The 23,498-nt window shown below is 73.6% G+C and overlaps 1 protein-coding gene across 1 annotated transcript; it reads left to right on the forward strand.

Moving 5' to 3' along the window:
- Positions 1–360: 360 nt before the first annotated feature.
- Positions 361–22,367, forward strand: KCNH2 (potassium voltage-gated channel subfamily H member 2). The gene is given in 16 exon segments (XM_032182755.1): positions 361–444; positions 1,716–1,946; positions 7,806–7,970; positions 8,077–8,529; positions 9,291–9,505; positions 17,562–17,987; positions 18,157–18,544; positions 19,255–19,454; positions 19,572–19,824; positions 19,934–20,127; positions 20,364–20,463; positions 20,576–20,854; positions 21,045–21,231; positions 21,335–21,449; positions 21,451–21,510; positions 21,926–22,367. Coding segments are annotated over 16 exon segments (3,528 nt in total). The 5' UTR covers positions 361–368; the 3' UTR covers positions 22,112–22,367.
- The last annotated feature ends 1,131 nt before the right edge of the window (positions 22,368–23,498 follow it).

The raw sequence follows: 23,498 nt of genomic DNA on the forward strand, positions 1-23,498 counted from the left end.
GGCCGGTACCGGTACCGGCATCGGTACCAGCACCGGTAGCGGCGGCACCGGCACCGGCACCGGCGGCGGGCGCGCCCCGTACCTGGCCATGGGCTAACGGCGGCGGGGAGCGGGGCGCGGGGAGCGGCCCCGGAGGGAGGGCCCGGCCTTAACCCCTGCGCGCCCGCACGGCCCCGCCCGCCGCCGCACCGAGCCGCACCGAGCCGTGCCGTGCCGTGCCGTGCCGTGCCGTGCGCGCCCCGCCGAGCCGGCCCGGCGGCGCCGTCCTTGGCTCAAGGGCACCGGGACCCCCCGCGGCTCGGGGCCGCCGCCGCCGCCGCCGCCGCCGCCTCCCGCGCCCGCGGCCGCTGCCCCATGGGCCCGGCGCCATGCCGGTGCGGCGCGGCCACGTCGCCCCCCAGAACACCTTCCTGGACACCATCATCCGCAAGTTCGAGGGGCAGAGTGAGTGCGGGGGGGGGGGGGGGGGGGCGCGGCCGGGCGGGGGGCGGCACCGGGACGGGGGGGGATGGGGGAGTCGGGGGGGGCTGGGGGCTTTAGGTGGGGATGGGGGGGGTTTGTGTGGGGCTGGGGGGGGTTATATCGAGGCTGGGGGGGTTTATGTTGGGGCTGGGGGGCTTTATATTGGGGCTGGGGGCCTTTATATTGGGGCTGGGGGGCTTCATGTGAGTCTGGGGGGCTTTATGGGAGTCTCAGGGGCTTTTATGTTGGGGCTGGGGGCTTCAGGCAGGGCTGGGGGGCCTTTATGTGAGGCTGGGGGCCTTTATGTTGGGGCTGGGGGCTTTTATGTGAGACTGGAAGGCTTTCTGTTGGGGCTGGGGGGGGCTTTCCATTGGGGCTGGGGGCCTTTGTGTTGGGGCTGGGGGCTTTGGTAAGGCTGGGGAGGGATTGGTGAGGCTGGGCATTTTGGGTGAGGCTGAGGTTTGGTGAAGCTGGGGGGGGGTGGGTGCCATGGGGCTCTGGGGCAGCTGGGGGGCACGTGCAAGAAGTCCATCTGGGGGGGCCCATGGGTGCTGGTGCCACGGTGGCCCCACAAACACCCCTCCCCACGTCCATCCCTGGACAGGGCACCCAGGTAGGGGGGTGCAAGGGGAGCTGGGGCTGGGGGTGCCCAGGGTCTGGTCCCTGAGGTGGGGACGGGGACAGAGAGTGGCCAGGACGGAGCCACAGCCACAGCTCGCGTGACATGGCCGGTGCTGGACCACGGCCTCCTTGACCCCCCTGGAACAGGGGCCCCGCACCAGCATCACGCCGCGGGTTGTGGCCGGGGCCCTGCTGTCCCCGTTGGGGTCTCCGTGCTGCAGCCCTGGGCCCAGCTGTGGGGGCACTGCGGGGTGGCACGACGTGCCCCGGGGCACCGGGGTGGGCGCACAGGGCTGTGGCGGGGCCCCTGGTGCGGGCACGGGGCAGGGGGCCCCCGCTGCGGCCGGTGCCCTTGGGGACAAGCAGGGCGCTGCCGCTGTGCGGTCCCGGGGGACGCTTTGGTTGCTGAGAGCCCAGGGTGGGGATGGACGGACGGATAAATGGATGGATGGATGGACGGATGGATAAATGGATGGATGGATGGACGGACGGATAAATGGATGGATGGATGGACGGACGGATAAATGGATGGATGGATGGACGGACGGATAAATGGATGGATGGATGGACAGGGAGATGGAGCAGGGCGCAGGGCCAGGGCTCCCACGGGCTTCACCTCCGCCTCCCCGCAGGCCGCAAGTTCATCATCGCCAACGCCCGGGTGGAGAACTGCGCCGTGATCTACTGCAACGATGGCTTCTGCGAGCTGTGCGGGTACACGCGGGCCGAGGTCATGCAGAAGCCCTGCACCTGCGACTTCCTGCACGGGCCCCGCACGCAGCGCAGCGCGGCCGCGCAGATCGCCCAGGCGCTGCTGGGCTCCGAGGAGCGCAAGGTGGAGATCTGCTTCTACCGCAAGGACGGTAGGGACCCCGCCACCGCATCGCCCGTGGGCTGGGGGTGCCGGCTGGGGAGCGGGCGCGCGGGCACCCAGCGTGCCGCCGCGGGAGCCTCCCGGCGCGCTCCCCGGTGGAGATTTATGGTTATTTGTGCGGGCGTGAGGGCGGCCGTCCGTCACGGGCAGACAGACCCTTGAGTTAACGGCCTGCTGCTGCGGGCGGCCGCGCCGCGTCCATCCATCAGCCGTGCCAGGCCTCGCCGCGCCGTGGGTGGCGTGCGGTGCCAGCGCGGGGGGGAGCCGGCAGCCCCCACCCCTCCCCGGTGATAGCGTGCCGGGGCCGGGCCGGGGGTTTGTCCTGCCCCAGTGGTGCCAGCACGTCCCCTGCTGGGGTCCGCAGCCCTCCCAGCTCCCCTGGGTCTGAGCAGGGTCTGCGGGTGCTGTGGGGCTGCTGTGGGGCACGGCGCTGTAACCTGCCTGTAGGGGATGCAAAGTGTATGGGGGGGGGGATCGGGGGTCCCTGTGCTGCCCAGGGAGGGGGGAGAGGGGGTGGCAGGGAGCTGTGTCTGGGGCAGTGGGGATGGAGCCCCCAGGGGTAGCCCCTCTCTGGTACCCCACAGTGCCCCACAGCTGCCCCACAGCCAGGCCCAGCCAGCTCGGGGGCTGTTTGCTCTGAGCCTGTGTCAGGCAGCACGGCCCCCCCTGCCCCCCTCCCCGTGGGCACTTTCCTTGCTGGGGTCCCCAGGCAGGCAGGGACGGCGCCAGTGCTACCCATGGCACGAGGGCTGTGCTGCATCCCCCGAGCCCGGTGCTTCCAATCCTGGGGGTGCCCGTCCCTCATTTCGGGGCCCCTGCTGCCCCACGGCGTGGTGGCTCCGTGGAGAGGGGCTCGCTCCCCCCATCCCTGTGTCCCCGCGGTGCTCTGGGGCCGGGTGCAGTGGGGCTGCCCCTGGAGGAGCCGGTCCCTGCGCCAGGTGTCCCTGCTCTCTCCGGCAGCTGCCTGCGGCGCTCGGCACCCGGCCCCGGTTCCGGCGCGCAGAGTAAACAAAGCTGGCTCCCAGCTGCCGGCCCTGCCGCCGAGACACCACGTGCAGCCCGCGGCCCCGCTCTGCGCCGCCGCCCGCAGCACAAGGGCACGGGGCACGAGGGCACAGGGGCACAAGGGCACGAGGACACAAGGGCACGAGGGCACAAGGGCACGAGGGCACGGGTCCTTGCACTGCAGCCCCCACCTCCCGCTCCCTCCTCCCGTGCACATCCCCTGGGAGGAGCAGGAGCGAGGCTGCCTTGGCTCGTGGCTCGGCTGCGTGTCCCCAGGGCTCTCGCTGCCTGTCTGGGGGCCTGGCTGCAGCTCTGGGGCTGTCCCAGTGCGGCCGCATCCTGGTTCTGTTGCAGCCCCCGGCGTGGAGCTGAGCTCCAGCCCAACACGCAGCCGCTGGTGCATCCGTGCCAGGCACAGCCCGTGGCACCGCGGCTTGGACGGGCACAGCTGCTGCCTGCGCACTTTGGACCCGCGCGCAGGGTGCTCGGGGTGGCCGGGGCGCAGGCAGCACGTGGCTGCTTCCTCCCGCAGCCGGCACGCGCCGAGTCCTCGTTAGCCCTCTGCTAATTGGCCCTGCCCGTCACCCGCTGCCGGGCATGTGCTGAGCAGATGGGGAGGCCCCGGGTCCCAGCCGCTGCCTGCTGCCGTGGGGCTTTCCCTGCCCCGTGCCGCAGGGCCATGGGCAGGTGGTGCTGTGCCGTGCCGTGCCGTGCCGTATGGTGCTGTGCCGTGCTGTGCCATGCCATGCCATGCCGTGCCGTGCTGTTCCATGCCGTGCCGTGCCGTGCCGTGCTGTGCCGTGCCATATGGTGCTGGGTGGCAGCAGGGCCGTCTGGCTGCAGGGCCGCCCTGCTGACAGCAGCGTATGCTTCGTGTCTCCGGTCACGGGGCTCTGGGCAGCGTCAGCGCAGCCGGGGCAGACAGGCTGAGTGAGGGGGGGGACAAGGACAAGGGGGGGACACAGCCCTCGAGGAGGGGGCCTGGGCTGTGCACCCTGCGGTGCCAAAGGGGCCAGTGCCATGCTGCACAAAGCCTGCCCTGTGCTGGTGGCACCACACGGTGCTGGGGCAGCACAGTGCTCGCAGGCAGGGTGGGGTGGGGTGCTGTGCTTGTGACCCCCCCCAGGAGTAGGGAGAGGGCGATGGTCTCTGTGCACCCGGTGGGGGGGCTGGGGGGACCACCCCTGCTCACTGCCACCCTGGGGCTGTGTCCCCGTGGAGCCCATGTGGCTGAGCAACCCCCACCCGGCCAAGGAGGGGGCACCGGGGGCTGCCCCCCCCACGGGGCCATGCTCCCCACGGGGCCATGCACCCCTGCAGCACTGTGGGGGTCCCGGCACCCCACAGCCCCCCCCTCCCCGCCATGTGCTGCCACAGGGCCGCGGGGAGCAGCGGTGCCCCTGCCCCTTGCTGTGCCCGGGGCTGCCGGGGGGGGGCCGGGTGGGGGCCCCCCGGGCGTGCGGCGGGTGCCGGGTCGGCTGGCGCTGCGGCAGGGCTGCGTCCCCGGGGAGTGCGGTGTTTCCGAGGGGATATTTATAGCCAGAGGCAGCGGCAGTGCCTGCAGAGGGGGAGCTGCTCCCTTTAACCCTTCCCTGCCTCCCCGCGCTGCAGGAGCCCCCCGTGACCCCCCCCTGGCAGCCCCCTCCCCGTGGTGGCAGCGGGGACCGCAGGGTGCAGGTGCCCACAGCTTGTGGGGTGCCCAGGGGGGTCCTGGCCCCGTGCCCAACCCCGATGCCCCACCAGGTCGGGGGCACCCACACCGCCTGGCTGCTGGCCCCAGCCTCGCGTGGCCCCGTGCCGTGGCACCGCACGGTGACATCCCCACGAGGGTCTGCAGCAGGGGGCCTGCCTGGCAGAGCCCACCGGGGCTGGGGAGCGGCCGGAGGGATCATCCCAGACCCAAAAATGACCAAACCCAGCAGCGCAGCGTGTCGGGGCCCTCAGGCTGTCCGCAGTGCAGGTTCCCTCTCCCCTCAGCCCTGCTGAACGCTTCACCTGGCGCTGCCGCGTGCCAGCACCGCGCCGTGCCCCCTGCTCAGCCCCAGCCCCGCGCTGCCGCCCCAGCAGGATGAGAGTGGTGCCTGGGGGGTGCCTGGGGGGGTCCCACACCCCGCTCCCACCCCGTCCCCCTGCCCTGCCGTGCTCTGCTGCCTCGGCGGGGCCCGGCTGCTCCCGCAGTGCTGCTGAGCGCCGCAGCTCCCCGCGCCTGAGCGATGTTTGCAGAGCCCAGGCGGGGACGCGGGAAGGTCGCGGCCGCCGCAGGGGAGCACGGCGAGGACAGCCGGCGGGACGGGCAGCCGCGGTGAGGAGCGAGGTCAGGGCCAGAGCACAGACCCCCCCGGTGCCGTCGCCGCTGCCGGTGGCATTTCGGGTCACCGAGGGCTGGGCCTGGCCCCTGGCGGGTCCCTGGAACGCGTGCGAGGGTTGAGGCTGGGCCAGGATCGGGCCCTGGGTGCTGCCTGCCAGGTGCCAGCGGGTGATCCTGGCACACGGCCCCCCCGTGCTGCTGGGGCTTCCCCGTCACGGGCAGCTCGGCTGCTCCGGCCCCAGTGCATCCCAGTGCGGCACTGGGGGCTCCCAGCAGGTTCGTGCGTGGGGGCGCACGGTGACGTCTCCGGGGTGCCCCCACACCTAGGTGCGCCCACAACACTGCGGGGTGGGCGCATGGGGGCCGTGTGGGGTGCAGGGGGCAGGGGGCTGCGTGCTGTGCCGGGGGGCACCCCCATGGCCGTGGGGTGCTCAGGGGGGAGCGGTGCAGAGGGGAGGGCGCACGGGGGGGGTGCACGGGGCAGGTTACGCCGTGGGGTGCGGTTTGGGTGCAGGGTGCGGGATGCGCGGCTCGGTACGGGGGGGGCACGGCGGGGGGTGCCCGGTGCCGCCGCCCGGTGGCCAAGGCGAGCAGCGCATCCCCGGGCCGGAGCGGGGCTGGGGGGGGCTTTGGGGCGCACGGAGAGGGGGGGACACGAGGTGGGGGGGTGAGGGTGCGGGGCAGGACCGCGGGGTGCGCCTGGGCTTGGGGTGCGCCGGGACCTGGGGTGCGCCCCGGGGTCGGGGGGGGGATTGGGTTTTGGGGTGCAGGGCGGGAGGGGAGGGGAGGGGGCTCCCTGGGTGGTGTGCAGGGTAACGGGGGGGGGCGGTTGGGGCGCAGGGCGCACCCCGAGCAGTGCGGGGGATCGTGGGGGGGGGGCAGAGCCCTGCGAGGGGTGCGGGGTCCCTCGGCCCCCCCAGTCCTGCTGCGGGGTGGGTGGCACCGGGCGGGGGGGTCTCTCCTGGGCTGGACCCCCCCAGGGCTCCGGGGAACAACCGGCGGGGGGGGGGGCACGGCCGGGACAGGGGCCGAGGGGCGCTGGCGAAGCGTGGGGCTGGGGGGGCGATGCTGGGTGGGGGCGATCCGGGCCGGGCTCTGCGCAGCCCCCGGCCCCCGCTCCCAGCACCGGGCTCCCCCCGGGACCCCCGCGCCCACCGGGGGTCCGCGGGGCCCGGCCCCCCCCAGCCGGCTGCCCCCGCGCCCCCTTCCCGCAGCGCCCCCGCAGCCCCGGGCCGGGGTCGGTGTCTTGGGATGGACGCGGGGGGGGGGGGGGCGAGGACACGGGGCGGGGGTGGGGGGGACACGGGGCGGGTGGGAGGGGGGGGGCACGTGGGGAGTGGACCCGGGGGGGCGGACACGGCGCAGGGTGGATGCGGGGCGGGATGGACACGGGGGTGGACACGGGGAGGGGGGGGGAAGGATCCGGGCGGGATGGCCACGGGGGGGTGGCCACGGGGGGGGGGGGCCGCGGGTGTCCCCGGCCCGTCCCGAGGCGCAGCGGCCGCTGGCCGCAGCCATATTTAGGCATAAAACCGGCGCCGGGTGCGGTGCCAAGGCCGCAGCCCCTGCAGCCGGGCCGGGGGGGGCGCGCACCCCAGTGCCGGGGGGGCCGGGGCCCGGCCCCCGCCCCCGCCCGCGGGACCCCCCCGCCCGCCGCCCGGTGAGCTGCGCGCGGCGCCGGGGGCTCCGGGGGGCCCGGGGGGTCGGGGAATGGGAGGGGAGGGGGGGGGACACCGCGGAGAGGGGGGGGGGATGCGGGGGCCCCGTCCCGTGCCGTAGCCGCGGGGATGAGCCGGGATTAGGGCATCCCGCGGCGGGGGGGGCGCCGGTGGAGCGCCGGGGCCGCGCTGCTAATCCGCGCCCCCCCCCCCCCGCTCCGCGCCCGCGGGGGCGTCCGGGGCCGCGCCCCCACCCGCGGGGGCCCCACGCGGGGCCGGGATTCCCCCCCCCCCCGGGGCCGGGGCTCCCCGGTGCAGGATGCCGGGCGTGCTGCCAGCGGGGGGGGCGGGGGTGGCGTGGGGCCACCGGGGGGGACTGCGGGGCCACGGGGGGGGGACTGCGGGGCCCGGCCCCTCCCCGACCCCCCCGCTGTGTCCTGCAGCGGGCGGCAGGAACAGGGAGGGAACGGGGAGTTGCGGAGACCCCCCCCAAAAGATGCCGGGGGAGCGTCGGCCCCCAGCGGAGCCCCGTGGGTGGGGGACGCGGCCCCAGCCCGGTGCAGGAGAGGTCACCCCGGGCTGCCCCCCCCCGACCCCCCCGTGCCCGCATGGCTGAGTTCACAGCTGCAGGAGCGGGATTAACGCCGCAGCTGGCACAGCGCTGAGCGGCTTAGGGCGGCCGGCCGGGGGCAGCGGGGGCAACCCCAGCCCCCCTGGGGGCCTCTGGGGGGGCCGAGCGCCGCCCCCACCCCGCCATCGGCTCCCCCCGGCGAGGCCGTGCCGATGGGCCCCAGGGGTCCCTCTGTGCCCCCGCCGTGCCTCAGTTTCCCCTGGTGGCGGTGGCAGCCCGCAGGTCCCTGAGCCCCGCTCCCCGCAGGCAGCTGCTTCCTGTGCCTGGTGGACGTGGTGCCGGTGAAGAACGAGGATGGGGCCGTCATCATGTTCATCCTCAACTTCGAGGTGGTGATGGAGAAGGAGCGCCCGGGTTCGCCCGACGCCGACACCAACCACTGGGTCACCCCCGCCAGCTGGTTCCCCGCAGGTGGGGCGCCCCGACCCCGACGCACCCACCGCGGCCGAGCTCCTTGGCCGGACCCTGGGAGGGTCTTGGGGGGTCGCCCCTCATCACCCCCCTTTCCTCCGGCCAGGGCGCAGCAAGTCCTTCAGGCTGAAGCTGCCGGCGCTGCTGGCGCTGACGGCCAGCAAGCAGTCCCTGCCCCAGGAGCCCCCCGATGCCGTCATCGTGGACTTCTCCAAGCACAGCAGCGAGTCGGCGCCCGAGGAGGCCACGTCCTCCCTGGAGAACAGCTGCCTGGGCTGCTCCCAGCCCGAGGACCAGAAGGCGCTGATGGACCCCGAGGAGGGCGATGGGCGCCCGGAGCCCCCCGTCACCCAGTCCTCGCCCCGCGCCGAGCGCCTTCACCTGCACGCCGCCTTCTCCAACTGCAGCCTGGCGCGGAGCCGCTCGCGGGAGAGCTGCCACAGCGTCCGCCGCGCCTCCTCCGTCGACGACATCGAGACCATGAAGGGCGAGGGCGACAAGCGCTGCCACAACCGGCACACCACCGCGGGGGCCAGCATGCACCGTGGCTCCAGCACCGGTACGTGGGCTCCCGGCGCATCCCAGTGGCCGTGGTGCTGGGGGTGCGGGGTGGGTGCTGCCGGGGGGCTGCCCCGCGCCTCCCTGCCCCGCAGCTTCAGGAGGGGAGGGTTCAGGCCCCCCACGCAGGCAGCATGTGGCCCTGGGGTGAAGTCATTAGGGCTGGCAGCTCGTTAGGGTGCTGGCACGCAGGTAGCCGGGCAGCTGCCAGCAACGGGTGCCGCCGGCGGCTCGTTAGCGGCGCGGGGCGCTGGGCACCCGTCACTGTCAGGCTGGGCATTGCTGTAATGCGCCGCGCTGCCGGCATCGCCGGTGCATGTGGGGCAGCCGTGCCTCGCCCTGCGCAGCGTCCAGCCCCGTTTGGCTCCCTTGTCCAGCGCCCTTCTGGCCCTCGTTGCCATCAGTGCCTGGCTCCAGCCCTGGTGCCGGTGTCCTGCCCGCTGGTGTGGCCGCTCCGTCACCACCTGGCGTGACCCCCGTCCCCGTAATCCTCTTAGTGACAAAGGGAGGGGGGATGGCAATTGCCTTGTTAAGCCCCCGCGCCCGCTAAGCGCATTAGGGAGGGGGGAAATAATTACATTAACAGTAAATGATACCAAGCTGTCGGTCCCCGTCCCACCGCGCCTGCTGGCAGCTCCCTGCCTGCCCCGAGCACGACTCCCCGCTCCCCTCACCCCGCTGGGGACCCTGGGGGTGGCGGGGGGGTCAGAGGGGGTCCCATGCAGCGACTGCAGCCCATGCTGATGGTGCCCCCCCGGCCAGGGGCCATGAACAACATCCGCAGCACCCTGCTGAACTCCACCTCTGACTCGGACCTGATGCGCTACCGGGCGATCAGCAAGATCCCCCAGATCACCCTCAACTTCGTGGACTTCAAGGCGGACGCCTTCCTGGCCGCCCCGTCCAGCGAGAAGGAGATCATCGCCCCCACCAAGCTGAAGGACCGCACGCACAACGTCACCGAGAAGGTCACCCAGGTGAGCCCAGCGGCCGGGGGTGGCCGGATGGACGGTGGTGTTTTGGGCATGGTCTCATCCAGGAGGGTGCTCTGCACTGCAGCAGGGTGGTGCTGGAGCACGTAGGATGGTGCTGGAGCGCGCGGGTGATGCTGGAGCGTGAACAGTGATGCTGGAGTTAGCAGTGGTGCTGGAGTTGATGGTGATGCTGGAGCTCACAGGACGATGCTGGAGCTCATAGGGAGTTGCCTGGGGGTGCTCTGCACTGCAGGGTGGTGCTGGACCCTGCAGGATGATGCCACTGGGTGCCCGTATGGCTGCTGTCCCCCACCCATGGGACCAAGCTGTCCCCCCGAGCACCTCAGGGGCTGCGGGCTGCACTGTGCTCCCCACAGCAGGGCTAGGGTGGCAGGGCTGGGGTCACCCATGGGGGTTGGCCCCCTTCCCCAGCAGGGAGACCGATGTGGGTGCTGCCCCATGGGTGGGGGCATCCCCTGCAGGTCCTGACCCTGCTCCCACCTGGGTGGGCGCAAGGCCCAGCAGCAAGCCCCAGCCCTGGCCCAGTGCCGGGGTGGGCTGCGAGACAGCTGTGTGTGGCACGGCCCTGCAGCTCCTGCACCGTGCTGTGCTGTGCCGTGCCGTGCCACACCATGCCATGCCGTGCCGTGCTGTGCCATGCCAAACCATGCCATGCTGCGCTGTGCCGTGCCGTGCCACACCATGCTGTGCCATGCTGCACCATGCCGCACCGTGCTGTGCCATGCCGTGCCATGCCGTGCCGTGCCACGCCACGCTGCACCGTGCTGCCTGCTCCCTGTTCTCTGGCCGTGACTCTTTGGCCCGTGCTGGGCCCCTGCCCTGCGCTGGCACTGCGGGCTAATCCTTCGCACGTTGTGTAACTGCCATCTGGCTGCGGGGAGCAGGCGGCTGCTGCTGCTTAATTACACCCTGAGCCCAGCTCCCACTAATGAAGTTAAAGCTGCCGGCTTGATGCGCCGGGGCCGGCGGGCTCGGGGGACCTGCTGTGCTCGCCCTGCCTGCCAGGGGCCGGGGGCTCGGGGAGGGGCCCGGCGGGGTGGGAGCTCCCAGGCACATCTGCCCCGTGCCGCCTGTGTGCGCTCGGGGTCCCTCGGTGGCCCGGCCCCCCCGGCTGCGTGCCCACGCCTCGCTCCTGCTGGCCCACGTGAGGGGCGGTTTGGGAACCCCCCCCCCAGCCTGGGAGCTCCCAGCCCTGCTGTCGGGGCTGCTCCTGTCCCCCCCTCGCTGTGACACGGAGCGGCTGTGGGGTCCTGCAGAGCCCCCGGGGGGGGTCCATGGTCCCAGGGGCCGCACGGTGCCAGTGCTCGGCCCCCACCCCCTGCCCCTGCAGCGCCGGCCTTCCCTGCTCCTCTCCAGTGCGCTAACGAGCAACGCATCCTGATTGCCTTTGCTGTGTAATTAATTACGATGCCGCGGCGGCTGCCGCTGCTGCTGTGCTGCCTGCCCAAGCCACGCTAATCCCCTCCTGCCACCAGCTGCCATCACCAGGCGGTGCTGGATGGATGGACGGACGGACACGACCCCCCTTGCTGGGCCGGCGCAGCCCCCCTGCAGCGGGGTGGAGAGCTCGGCCGTGCCCCGCTGGGCTCTGGGGCAGGAGCAGACGGGGGTGGGGATGGGGTTGGGGCACACCAAGCACCACTGCTGGATGTGGGGTGCGTGCTGGGGATCCCCCAGGATGGAGGTGGATAGGGGTGCTGGGGGTGCTGGGGGTGCTGGGGGTGCCGGGGGCACGGGGCACAGGCCTGGCTCAGCGGGGCAGATGCTGTGGGTTTGGAAGCTGAGGCCAAGGCGAGCCTGTCCCCGAGCAGCCGTAGCTCTGGCACGGTGAGCTGCTGGGTGGGGGCCAGGGGGGGGCCGGGGCTTCCAGGCAGCGGCACCGTGAATCATCCGCAGTGACGGCATCCAAACAAGCCCGCGCTGCCCGCCGCACGCTCCCGCAGCTCCCGTCAAGGTCACTGAGCTCCTGGGCCTGCTGGCCACCCTGTCTGGCCGTGCTGTGCCCGCCCGGTGGGGGACACAACCCAGGGACAGGGACAGGGACAGGGGCTGCGGCTGGCACGGGGCGTTGTGGCTGGGGGGCACGAGGCCCTCCTGCAGCGCAGGGAGCACCGGAGGTGCTGGGGATGGAGGCTGCAGGGTGCCGGTGGCTCACAGCAGTTTGGGGACCCCCCTGACCCATCCTGGTGGGGACCCTGCCCGTGGGGTGCAGGCTGGGGCTGGGGCTGGGCGCTGCTGGCTGCAGGACGGGGCTGGTTTGGGGCGCGCTGTGCCGCGGAGGGCTCGGTGGCCGTGCCCAGCTGCCCAGCTGAGGGCTGGGGGGGATCAGCAGCACCTGGGGCTGGGAGCGCGTGGGGGCGGCCGTCCCGCTGCGGGGTGTCGTGAGGGCAGGAGCACTGGGAACGCAGAGCGGGGTCGCGCTGGCAGGGCTGGGAGGCAGCCAGGGACAGCGGGAGCCAGCGGAGCTGTGAATCAGCCTGCGGCAGCTGAGGAGCCCTGCGGGCAGCTTGGCCCCTTCTCCATCCCCAGCCCTGTGCCTGCTTCCTTCCCTGGGTGCCCCCCATCCCATCCCCATCCCATCCCCATCCCATCCCCATCCCCATCCCATCCCATCCCCATCCCCATCCCCATCCCATCCCCATCCCCATCCCCATCCCATCCCCATCCCCATCCCCATCCCCATCCCATCCCCATCCCCATCCCATCCCATCCCCATCCCCATCCCATCCCCATCCCCCCCCCTCCATCCCCGTTCCCTGGCACACGGAGCTGTGCCCACCTCACACCGGGCTCCCTATCTGGGGGGTCCCGAGGACCGTGGGACACCCGTGGCTGGGGACGCGCGGGAGGGGCTCGGGACCCCGCGAGTGGGGAGCCCCCTCTCCGCACCCCCCCCCCCCCCGTGCCTCAGTTTCCCGGGGGTGTTCCCGGTCCCTCCCCGGAGCGTGACGGGCACCGCGGGGAGTGGCGGCGGCGGGCGGGGGGGCGGCGGCTGCTGGGCTGGGAGCGAGCCTCGGCGGGGGCGGGGGCGGGGGCCGGGGGGGGGGTGTGGGGGGGGCCGTGCCGCCCCGCTCCATCTGCCGCCCGCCGCGGCAGCTCCGCGCCCGCAGCCGCGCAGGGCAGCGCCGGGCTCCGCGGCAGCAGCTCCGGGATGCGGGGCCCCGGGGGGGCGGCCGGCGGCTCCCCCCGCCCGGCAGCGCGGCGCTGAGCGCGGCCATGGCCCCGGGCAGGCGCGACAGCGGCGACCGCCCCGACGGCGACCGAAAGAGCGCCCGCGTCCGCCGCGCCGTCCGCATCTCCAGCCTGGTGGCACAGGAGGTGGGTGCGGGGGGGGTCGGGGGGGAAGACCGGGACCTCGGGAGGGGGGGGGGGTCCCGGCGCCGTACCCCGTCCGCAGCCGCGCTCGCCCCGACGACGGCGTCCCCAAGGCATTGCCCTGCGCTGCGCCGGCTGCAGCCCCCCCGCGGGATGCCGAAGACCCCCCCCCTCTCCCGGACCCCGGTGCGGGGGTGCCCTGGGTGCCCCGGAGCCGTTCCGTGCGCAGGGCTGCAGCCGGCCCGGGGCGAGCCGGCTGATGAGCCGGGATGGAAAGGATGGGGCTGGGGGCGGGCTGCCCGCGGACCCCCCCCGGCGCTGAGCTCTGGGGCGGGGGGATCCTGAGTGCCGGGGGGCGGCGGTGCTGGAGAGCCCCAAGCGGCGGGGGGCACCACATCGGGCTGGGCTGGGCTCGGCGGGGCTGCGAGTGGGGGCTGTGGGGACACGGCCCCCCTCCCAAGGAGATCCCTCGCCCAACCGGTGCCACCCCAGCCCCTTGTGGGGTCGGGGTTGTGGCCACGGTGAGGGATGGGGCAGCGCCAGGTGTTTGGGGTGGCTGTGGTGTCCCCAAAGCACGTTCCCTGGTCCCCCCCGTCGGGTGTTCCGTGGTGCGGTGGCGCACGCTGCGTGGCCGAGGTGCCGGGGCTGCTCCGTGTCTGCGTCAGCGGGTGGGGGGTTCGGCTGCTGGGGGCTCGCACCGCCCCGTGGGGACGTCACCCCGTCACGGGGCTCGCCGTCCCACCCCGCCACCGGTGCCTGTGCTGCTGCATTGCTGTCGGCAGCGGGAGAGGGCAGCGCCTCGAGGCCCGCGGTGGCACCCGTCCCGCTCGCCCATGTCGGTGGGTGCGCAGGGCGCCGCGCCGCTGCCGCAGCTGAACGCGGTGAGTGCCGGATGGGCCTCGGGGGGTCCCCAGCACCAGAGTGCCTGTGGTGGGTGCCGTGAGTCCGTGCGGTGTGTTTGGGGTTGGCTGTGCAGGTGCCTTGCTGCTGGACGGTGTCCGCTGGCGGAGAGGTGCGTTGGGTGACCCCCACACCGGGCACCTCTGAGGGTGACGGCACCGGGTGGCCGTGGCGGCGTTGGGCGGTTCTGCTGGCGTTGGCCGTGGTGGATGTGGGGTGCCTTTGTCACTGTGGCGTTGGGTTTTGGTGTGAGTCCTGCCGTCGGGTGACTCAGAGCACGCCGAGTGTCGCCGTCGCACTGGTGCTGCGGTGCCGTGGCTGTGGGGTGGCTCTGGCAGTGCCACAGCCATCGGGGACCTGCGTGGGTTTGGGCAGCCGAGCTTTGGTGTTTGTTGGGCATCACAGAGGGCGTTGGGAATCATCAGCGCTGGTGCAGGGGTACCTGGGCAGGTGCCAGGTGCCTGGTTTGGGGCAGGCGATGGGGTCTGTGGCACGGCGAGACCAGGTGGGCTCTGCGAGTCCATCCCCAAGAGCCTGGGGACGCCGGGTGCCTGCCTCACCCCAGCGCTGGGTGTCCGCGCTGCGGCCGTTTCCCTGCGGGTGCCTGGAGCCACCGCAAGCACTGCTATCAGCTGACGGGTCGGCGTGTGCCGGTGCCCCCGAAGCCACCAGCTCGTGGGCTGGGCGCGGGTGCCACCCATGCGCCGGGTGACAGCGGCCGCAGGGTGGCCGCGGGCTGCGGGGTCGGGGTATTTGTGGCAGCGAGGGGGCTGAGCCCCGTGGGCGCGGGTGTCTGGGTCGCGGCAGGTGCCGCGCCGGGCGCCTCCGGCTGTGCGGGCTGGGTGTCAGGTGCCTGTGTCACAGCAGGTGTCGGGCGTACGTGTCACCGCGAGCGAGAGGTGCCGGTGACTGCACGCCTGTGAGCGTGAGGTGACGCGTGCCTGCGCCAGGGCGGGTGTACGTGTCACCGGGTGCCGGCACTGCCGGGTATCTGTGTCACCGTGACTGATGGGTGTTGTGTCGCCGGGAGTCTCGAGGGAGCGCGTTCCTGCTGTGTGCCGGCGTCACCCGCACGCTGCCGGTGCACGGGTTGCGGTGTCCGGGTCCGCTGCCGCACCCGGTGAGCACCCACGGTGGGCATGGGTGCGCCTGGGTGCCGGGCACCCGCTGGGCTGTGCCATTTGGGGACGGTGCTCTTGTTATATGTGGGGCCCCCCCCTGCGCCACGCTTGGGGTCCTGGCGTGTGCTGGGAATGGGGCAGGGGGATGGGGGTGCCGGGGCTGCCTCCTTGAACTGCTGAGGGGTCCGGGGGGACCCCGTGTGGCACCGGGCCGTGACGGTGCCGCATTTGGGGAGGGGGTGTCCGAAGGGGGTGTCCGCAGGGGGTGTCTGCGCTGCAGCTCTGGGGCAGGGGGTGTCCCATGGGGCCGACACCTCTCTGCTCTCCTGTCCCATTATGGCCCAGTTTGAGCGGCTCAGAGGGGCCGTGGGACGGAGCCGTGGTGCTGGGGGTGTCCCCGCACCCCCCTCCCTGCGTGTCCCCGCGGTCCCCATGACCCCGCGTGCCCTCGTGGCCCCGTGCCCCCGCGTGCCCCCGCGGTGCCGTCACCCCCATACCGCGGTGCCCCCCGTGCCCGCAGCCGCCCCCAAACCCCCAGGTAGGGGCGTGCGGTCGCCCCCCCCCCCCCTCCCCACTCCAGGCGCGTGCCGCGCGCGGCCCCCGTCCCCCGCTCCATCACGCGGCGTCTCGCGGGGACGCGCGCGGTGCCAGCGGGAAATCCCCGCGCGTGGGCGGCGGCGGTGACTCAGGGCTGCCCGCGGCTGCCGAGCCCACGCGTGTCCCCCCCCCCCTACGAGGGTCCCCCCCGCGGCCCCGGGGCCGGCCCCGCCGCCGCCTCCTGGGGCCTCCCCGAGGCCACCCGCGGCCGGCGGCGCTCCGGGGGTGGGGGGCGCGCAGCGAGGGGGCGCGGCGGCGGCACCCCCGTACCGGAGGGGTTAACGGGCGGGGGGCGGGCGCTGGGGGGGGGGGGGGCAGCGGGGCAGGCTGGGTAGGATTTCCGCCCCAATAATTCCCCGCTCCGCCGGGGGGGCTCCCGGCCGCGCCCCGCCGCCGCCGTCCCACGCCGGGGGGGGCACCGGGCGATGGGCGCGGGGCCGGCGCGGGGGGGTGGGGGCCGGCGCCCCCCGAGCCCCCCGAGCCCCCCGGGCTGAGCGGCGGGGGCGCGCGCCATGGGCTCGGCCCCGCGCCCCGGGCGGCCGTGAGGATGCTGGCGTCGCTCCTGCAGCTGCTGCGGGACTTCTCGGGCCCCCCCGGAGCCGCCCCCCCGGCCCGAGCAGGCCCCATGCCCGGCGCCTCGCCCTGCGGCACCTGCCTCGGCCTCGGCCTCGATGGCGCGGGGCAGCGCCAGGAGCAGAAGGTACCGGCCGCTGCCCCCCGCCCCGCGCACCGGGACCGCTGGGGGATGCCCGGGGAGGAACGGGGGGCACCGGGAGCGAGGGCAAGCGCCGGGCGCCGCGACCACCCCGGGGCGCCCCTGCCTGGGGGGCGGGGGACCACGCGCTGGCACCCCCACTCGTGGCACGGCCCCCACGGAGCGGGGAGGAACACGCGAGGGAGGGACGGGGACAGGGCACCCGGGCAGGGGTCGCGCTGCGGGGTGCGGGATCCTCGCTCCCGGGGGGGCTGCGCTCGGGGGCGTGCAGCTGCGGGGCCGGTGCGGTGCCCAGCGGGGCTGTGCCCGTGCCCGTGCCCCCCCCGGCGCAGCGCCCCGCTCCCCCCGGTGCGCCCGCTCCCCTATTTATAGCCCGTGCGCCCACAGCTGATCCCGCTGCGGACGGATGGGCGCAGCTGCCGGGCACGGCCGTGCCAGCCGGGGCCCTGCTCGGGGTGCATGCGGCTTGGGGGGGGGTCCCCGCTCCCCACCCCGAGCTGCTGGGGTCGTTGGGTGCTGCTGGAGCCCCCCCATGAGCGGGGCGAGCAGGGGGCCGCTGCGTGTCCCCGCTGTGTGCGTGGCCTCATTGCGGTGGGAAGGCGAGAAGCGCCCGCTCCTGCCCCATTTCTGTGCCCGCGCCTCCGCCAGGCAGGGGTGCTGCTGCCCCCACACATCCCCCCCCCACAGTGCTGGGGGCTGGGGGGGGCTCAGCCACGGGGGGGGGGTGCAGGAGGACAGGGGGGGTGCGGGGAGGTGCCTGCGACAGCCGAGGTAGCGCCTGCGGGGGCCGGGCCCCCCCCCCGCATGGAAATGTCCCCTGGGCGCCTTTGCATTCGCGCCCTCATTTCCATGGGGCCCGGCTGCCGCACCCGGGGCTGGCGCTGCCCAAGGAGGGATGGGGGGGGGAGGGGGAGCCCTGCCAAGGCTGGGGGCTGGGAGGGCTCTGCTGCACCCCCACCCCAGCCCAGTGCATCCCAGTGCACCCCACTGTGAGCACCCTCACACCGCACTGCACCCCACAACACCCCCCTGCACCCCATTGCTCCCCCCTGCACCCCGCTGTCCCCCACACCATCCCCTGCACCCCATCACTCCCTCTGCACCCCACAACACCCCCCTGCACCCTGCTGCCCCCACCGCTGCCCCCTGCACCCACTCACATCCCGTTGCACCCAGTGCAGCTCCTGCAGCCCTCGCACCCGGCACGGCACGCGACCAGGAGCAGCCTGGTGCTGCAGTGCCTGGGGGCAGCCAGGGCTCGGTGTCCCCACGCTGGTGCCCAGCGGGGTGCAGGGACAGCCCGGGTGCCTGTGCTGTGTGCCGGGGGGGCCGGGGGGGGGCTCGTTCCCCGCCGGAGCAGGTGGGAGCTGAGCCCCTGCCGCCTGCCCAGGTGCTGTCGCTGGGCGCCGACGTCCTCCCCGAGTACAAGCTGCAGGCGCCGCGCATCCACAAATGGACCATCCTGCACTACAGCCCCTTCAAGGCGGTGTGGGACTGGCTCATCCTGCTGCTGGTCATCTACACGGCCATCTTCACGCCCTACTCGGCCGCCTTCCTGCTCAACGACCAGGAGGAGGCCCAGCGGCACAACTGTGGCTACTCCTGCAGCCCCCTCAACGTGGTCGACCTGATCGTGGACATCATGTTCATCATCGACATCCTCATCAACTTCCGCACCACCTACGTCAACTCCAACGAGGAGGTGGTGAGCCACCCCGCCAAGATCGCCATCCACTACTTCAAGGGCTGGTTCCTCATCGACATGGTGGCCGCCATCCCCTTCGACCTGCTCATCTTCGGCTCCGGCTCTGAGGAGGTACGGGGATGGGGATGGAAAATGGGGGTTGGAACGGGGATGGGGATGGGGATGAGGATGGGGACAGGGACAGGGACCAGCCCAGGTTTCCTGTGCAGGGAGACAGGTTGGGGTCTGCGTGTCAGGGCTCCTGTGGGGGTCCCCAGCGCGCTCAGTGCCCCCCTTGCAGACCACCACCCTGATCGGGCTGCTGAAGACGGCGCGGCTGCTGCGCCTGGTGCGGGTGGCCCGCAAGCTGGACCGGTACTCCGAGTACGGGGCGGCCGTGCTCTTCCTGCTGATGTGCACCTTCGCCCTCATCGCCCACTGGCTGGCCTGCATCTGGTACGCCATCGGCAACGTGGAGGGGCAGCGCATCGGCTGGCTGCACTCGCTGGGCGACCAGATCGGCAAGCCCCTGAACGACAGCAACCCCCTGTACGGCCCCACCATCAAGGACAAGTACGTCACGGCGCTCTACTTCACCTTCAGCAGCCTGACCAGCGTCGGCTTCGGCAACGTCTCGCCCAACACCAACTCCGAGAAGATCTTCTCCATCTGCGTCATGCTCATCGGCTGTGAGTGCGGCCGCCGCGGGGCTGGGGGCACGGGGGGGGAGAGCGCACAGCTGTGTGCGTGTGTGTGAGCGTGTGCAAGTGACAGTGTGCCCGAGAGTGTGAGCATGAGCACGTGTGAGCATGGATGGGCACACGTGGATGTGAGCGTGCATACGTGTGATGGAACGTGTGTGAGTGGATGCACATCAGCATGGATGTGTGTGGTAGAGCGTGTGTGTGAGCAGATCTGTGTGAGTGTGCCTGTAGGTGTGTGTGTGCATGTAGTGTGTGCCCCAGAACACACGCGTGAGCATGCACGTATGTGTGTGAGCACGTGTGAGTGTGTGAGCACACGTGTCTGACCGCGTGGATGGCTGTGAGCACCCCGGCGTTGAGCACGCGCTTGCCAGCAGCCCAGCTCCGCGTGCGTGGGTCCCACCGTGCGGAGCTGTGGGCGTGCGAGCGGGGGCGTTTGCAGGGCAGGGGGCGGCCGTGCCCCTGCGGGTGCAAAGAGCTTCTGCAGGCACCGACGCCGCTCACACGCGTGTGAGTCTTTGTCTGCGCGTGCCCGTGTGCAGGGTGCCCGAGGCGAGTTCTCACAGAGGTCCCCACACGCGGGGAGAGGGGGCTGCAGGGGGGGCTCCGGGGCACCGCTCACCGCCAGCCCCCCCCCCCCCCTTGCTGCCCCGGGGGGCTGGGGCCGCCCTCACCCCCTCCTCGCCGTGCCGCAGCCCTGATGTACGCCAGCATCTTCGGGAACGTCTCGGCCATCATCCAGCGCCTGTACTCGGGCACGGCGCGCTACCACACCCAGATGCTGCGCGTCCGCGAGTTCATCCGCTTCCACCAGATCCCCAACCCGCTGCGGCAGCGCCTGGAGGAGTACTTCCAGCACGCCTGGTCCTACACCAACGGCATCGACATGAACGCGGTGAGCGCCACGCCGCGCCGCGCCGTGCCGTGCCGCCGCGCACCGCCTCGTGCCGTGCCGTGCCAGTCCCTGTGGTGGTCCCGGGGACAGACCCAACACAGTCCCGTGTCCCCACAGGTGCTGAAGGGCTTCCCCGAGTGCCTGCAGGCCGACATCTGCCTGCACCTGAACCGCAGCCTGCTGCAGAACTGCAAGCCCTTCAAGGGGGCCACCAAGGGCTGCCTGCGCGCCCTGGCCATGAAGTTCAAGACGACGCACGCGCCCCCCGGGGACACCCTGGTGCACGCCGGGGACGTGCTCACCGCGCTCTACTTCATCTCCCGGGGCTCCATTGAGATCCTGCGTGGGGACGTGGTGGTGGCCATCCTGGGTGAGCCCCCGGGCTGAGGACGGGTACGGGGACGTGCCCCGGGGTGCCGGGTCCCCACCCCTCGCCGCCCCGGGCTGAACCCCGCTGCCTCCCTCCCTCCCCCCCCAAGGGAAGAACGACATTTTCGGGGAGCCGCTGAACCTGTACGCGCGGCCGGGGAAGTCCAACGCGGACGTGCGGGCGCTCACCTACTGCGACCTGCACAAGATCCACCGCGAGGACCTGCTGGAGGTGCTGGACATGTACCCCGAGTTCTCCGACCACTTCTGGTCCAGCCTGGAGATCACCTTCAACCTGCGTGATGTGAGGGGCATGGGGAGGGGGCACTGGGATGGGGGGGTGCTCACCCGGCTGGGCTGAGCTGGGCTGGGGGGGCAGCACAGGGGTGCTCGGGGTGGGGACAGGGATGGGGCACGGCCACCGTGGGGCTGATGGGGATGAGCACTGCCGCATGCTCCCCTCCCCACGTTCTCCTCTGCCCCCACCCCGGGGGGGGCTCCTGGCACCTGCCCCCTCCTCAGCCGCCCCTCGCCCCGCAGACCAACATGATCCCCGGCTCCCCGGGCAGCGACGAGCTGGACAGCGGCTTCAACCGCCTGCGCAAGCGCAAGCTCTCCTTCCGCCGGCGCACGGAGAAAGGTACGGGGAGGCCGTGGGGGGGCTGCAAAACGGGGAGCCCGGTGGGTGGGGGGGAATTCCGAGGGGCTGCCATGACCCAGGGCCTGTCCCCCTCCCCTCCCCATCCCCACAGACGCGGACACCGCCGGGGAGCTGCGGAGCGGGCAGAAGGCGCTGCGGCTGGGCAGGAGCTGCCAGGCACCGGGGGCCCCGCGGGGGCCGGCCGAGTGGGACCCCTGCCACTCCAGCTCGCCCTCCAGCTCGCCCTCCAGCGATGAGGACGAGCACCCCGCGCCCACCCCGGGGGCTGCCGCGCTCTCACCTTTCCACAGCCCCCGCCCGGGGGGTGAAGCCCCCGCGCCCCCCGACGCCGAGGAGCGCAAGGGCAGCGATATGTGCAACCCCCTCTCAGGTGGGGACGGTGCTCGGGGGTGGTGGTGGGGGGGTCACCGCTTCTCCCCCTCCCTGCTGAAACCCCTCTGGCATCTCCCACACCCTCCACCCCGTGCCCTGCATCACCCTGCCCCTTCCTCTGCTTCCTCATGCCCCCCCATCCTCCGAGAACCCTCTGCGTGGTGCTGACGGTTGTGCCCCGCCACCAGGAGCCTTCTCGGGGGTGTCCAACATCTTCAGCTTCTGGGGGGAGAGCCGGGGGCGGCAGTACCAGGAGCTGCCTCGCTGCACCATCCCGGCACACGCCGCCCTCAGCATCCCGCTGCCCTCCATGAGCCGCCGGCAGCGCTCCGAGGTGGAGACGCGGCTCGATCTCCTCCAGAAGCAGCTCAATAGGTACCGGGGGGGTGTGTGTGTGTGGGGGGGGGGGGGGCAGCGAGCACTGCCCTGCTCGCAGCACGGGGAGCCCCCACGCACCCCCTGACACGTGTCTGTGCAGGCTGGAGACGCGGATGGCGGCGGACATCAGCTCCATCATGCAGCTGCTGCAGCGCCAGGCTGCGCTCGTGCCCCCCGCCTACAGCACGGTCTCGTCCCCGCATCAGCCGCCGGGCCCCCCCCCCGTGCCCGCTGCAGCCCGTCCTCCCCATCACCCCCATCCAGCCGCTCTCTCAGGTGAGCACCCGCCGGACCCCACAGCCCCCCAAAGTGTGGGGCAGACCCTGGGGTCCTGCCGGCAGGGTCCCCTTAGTGCATCTTCCAGCCCCACAGGGAGCTGGGGGCACTGCTGAGCCCCCCCCCCCCAGTTTGGGGCAGCCCCCTCTCCATTGCTCCAGCCCCCAATCCTCCCACATGGTGAGCTGGGGGGGGTCACAAGCCCCCCACCTTTGGGGCTGCCCCTCTCCTGTGCCCCATCCTCCACCCCCAGGGTGAAGTGAGGACACGGATAACCCCCCAGGCGGGGCGCAGCCCCCCTCCTGTACCCCCTTTTCCCCCCCCAGGACGAGTTTGGGTCACGGCCGAGCCCCGGGGGGGGGGCGCATCCCTTTTCCTCTCCCCTCACTCACTCTATCCGCCCTCTCTCCCGCAGGTTCCCAGCTTCCCGGTGCCGCTGGAGCTGCGGCGGGGCCCGGCCCCCCCCGAGCCGCCCCCCCCGGACGTGGTGCTGCTGCTGGAGCCCTCGGCCGCCCCCCGCCGCCGCTCGCTGCCCGGACAGCTGCCGCCGCCGCCGGGCGCTCAGCCCCTGCATAGACACTGCTCCGACCCCGGCAGTTAGTCGGCGGGGGGGGGGGACGGGGCCGGGACCCCCAGCGACGGACGCGGGACCCCCGTCCCAGGACGCTGGGGCCGCCGGGGCTTCGCGGCTGCCGTCCCCACGGACAATTTTTTGGGGAGGGGGCCGGGTGGGCGCCCACGTTAGCTGGCCTAACCCGGGGCCGGCCCCCGCCGTGCCGGCGGCTTCCAGGGCTCGGCTGGCAGGACTGGGGGCGCGGGCTGCTCCTCGCCCTTCCTCCTCCTCCTCCTCCTCCTCCTGCCCCCCGTAGGCGCAGCCCCCCCGCCTCCTCTCCTCCCCCGGACCCCGCCGGGCCGGGGCCGCGCTGCCCCCCCGTGGGGCTGGGGGCGCGGGGGGGGGGGGTCGGGGGGGGGGCCGTGTGTGTGTCTGCGTGTGTGTGCGTGCGTGTGCACGCTTGTTTCCCTGTGGCGCGGGCCCGCCCGCCCTGCGCGCTCCGTGGGTGCGGGTCCACGCGTGGCCGTGCGCTCGCGGGGGCGCGCTGGGGGCTCCCGGGGGCGCGGGGCCGCGCTGTGCCCGTGGGGCTGGGGGCGGGCTGGGGGGGGTCCCGGCAGTGCCTTCTGCCCCCCGTGGCGTGGGGCGGGCGGCAGCACCCGCGTGGGCCCCTCCGGACGCGTCCCCGTCCTCGCCCTGGCCCGGCGCCTTCTCCCCCCTCCCACGCGCCGTGGGTCCGGGCCACGTCCCCTCCCCGCGCCCCCCCCTGTTCCCAGGGGACGCCCCCAGCCGCGGCCCCCCCCCCCCCGCCCCGGGGTCGCCCCCCTGCACCCAGCGGGTGGCACCGGGCAGGAGGGAGCGGCGGGGGGGTCCCGCCCGCTGCCCCGGCCCCCCCCCTGCCTGCACCGACCCCCGGGGCCACACGCACAAGGGGGGGGACGCCCCGGGGCGGGGGGGGCGCGGGCAGGGTCCGGCCGGGGGCTGTGGGGCACGCGCCCACCCCCCCCCGGCTCCCCGTAGCGTGTGCCGTGTTCGTGCCGTCGTCCCGTAGCCGGGCGCTGCCCGGGTCTCTGCGTGTCCCCCCCCCCTCACCCAGCCCCGCATGTCGCCTTCTGCGGTAGGAGCCCCCCCGTCCCCGTCCCCGCACCCCAATAAACCCGACCGAGAACGCGTCTCTGTGTGCGGCTGCGCTGGGGGGGGGGAGGCTGCTGGAGACCCCCGGGGTGGTGCGGGAGGGGTTGGGGTCAGCGCCAGCAGCCCGGTGCGTAGGGGATGGGGGGGCAAAGGCCGCGGGAGGGTGCGGGGGGGCCAACCTTGAACGCAGGCGTCATCAAACATTGCGACAGCCGGCGGGCGGGGGGGGCGCAGCCAGGCAGAGACGGGGCCGCAGGAGGTGGCACGGCTTTTATTGAGCCCCAGGGGCCGGGGTCCCCAAGGT

The sequence above is a fragment of the Aythya fuligula genome, chromosome 2, assembly GCF_009819795.1.
Source record: "Aythya fuligula isolate bAytFul2 chromosome 2, bAytFul2.pri, whole genome shotgun sequence".
In the NCBI taxonomy this organism is placed as follows: Eukaryota; Metazoa; Chordata; class Aves; order Anseriformes; family Anatidae; genus Aythya; species Aythya fuligula.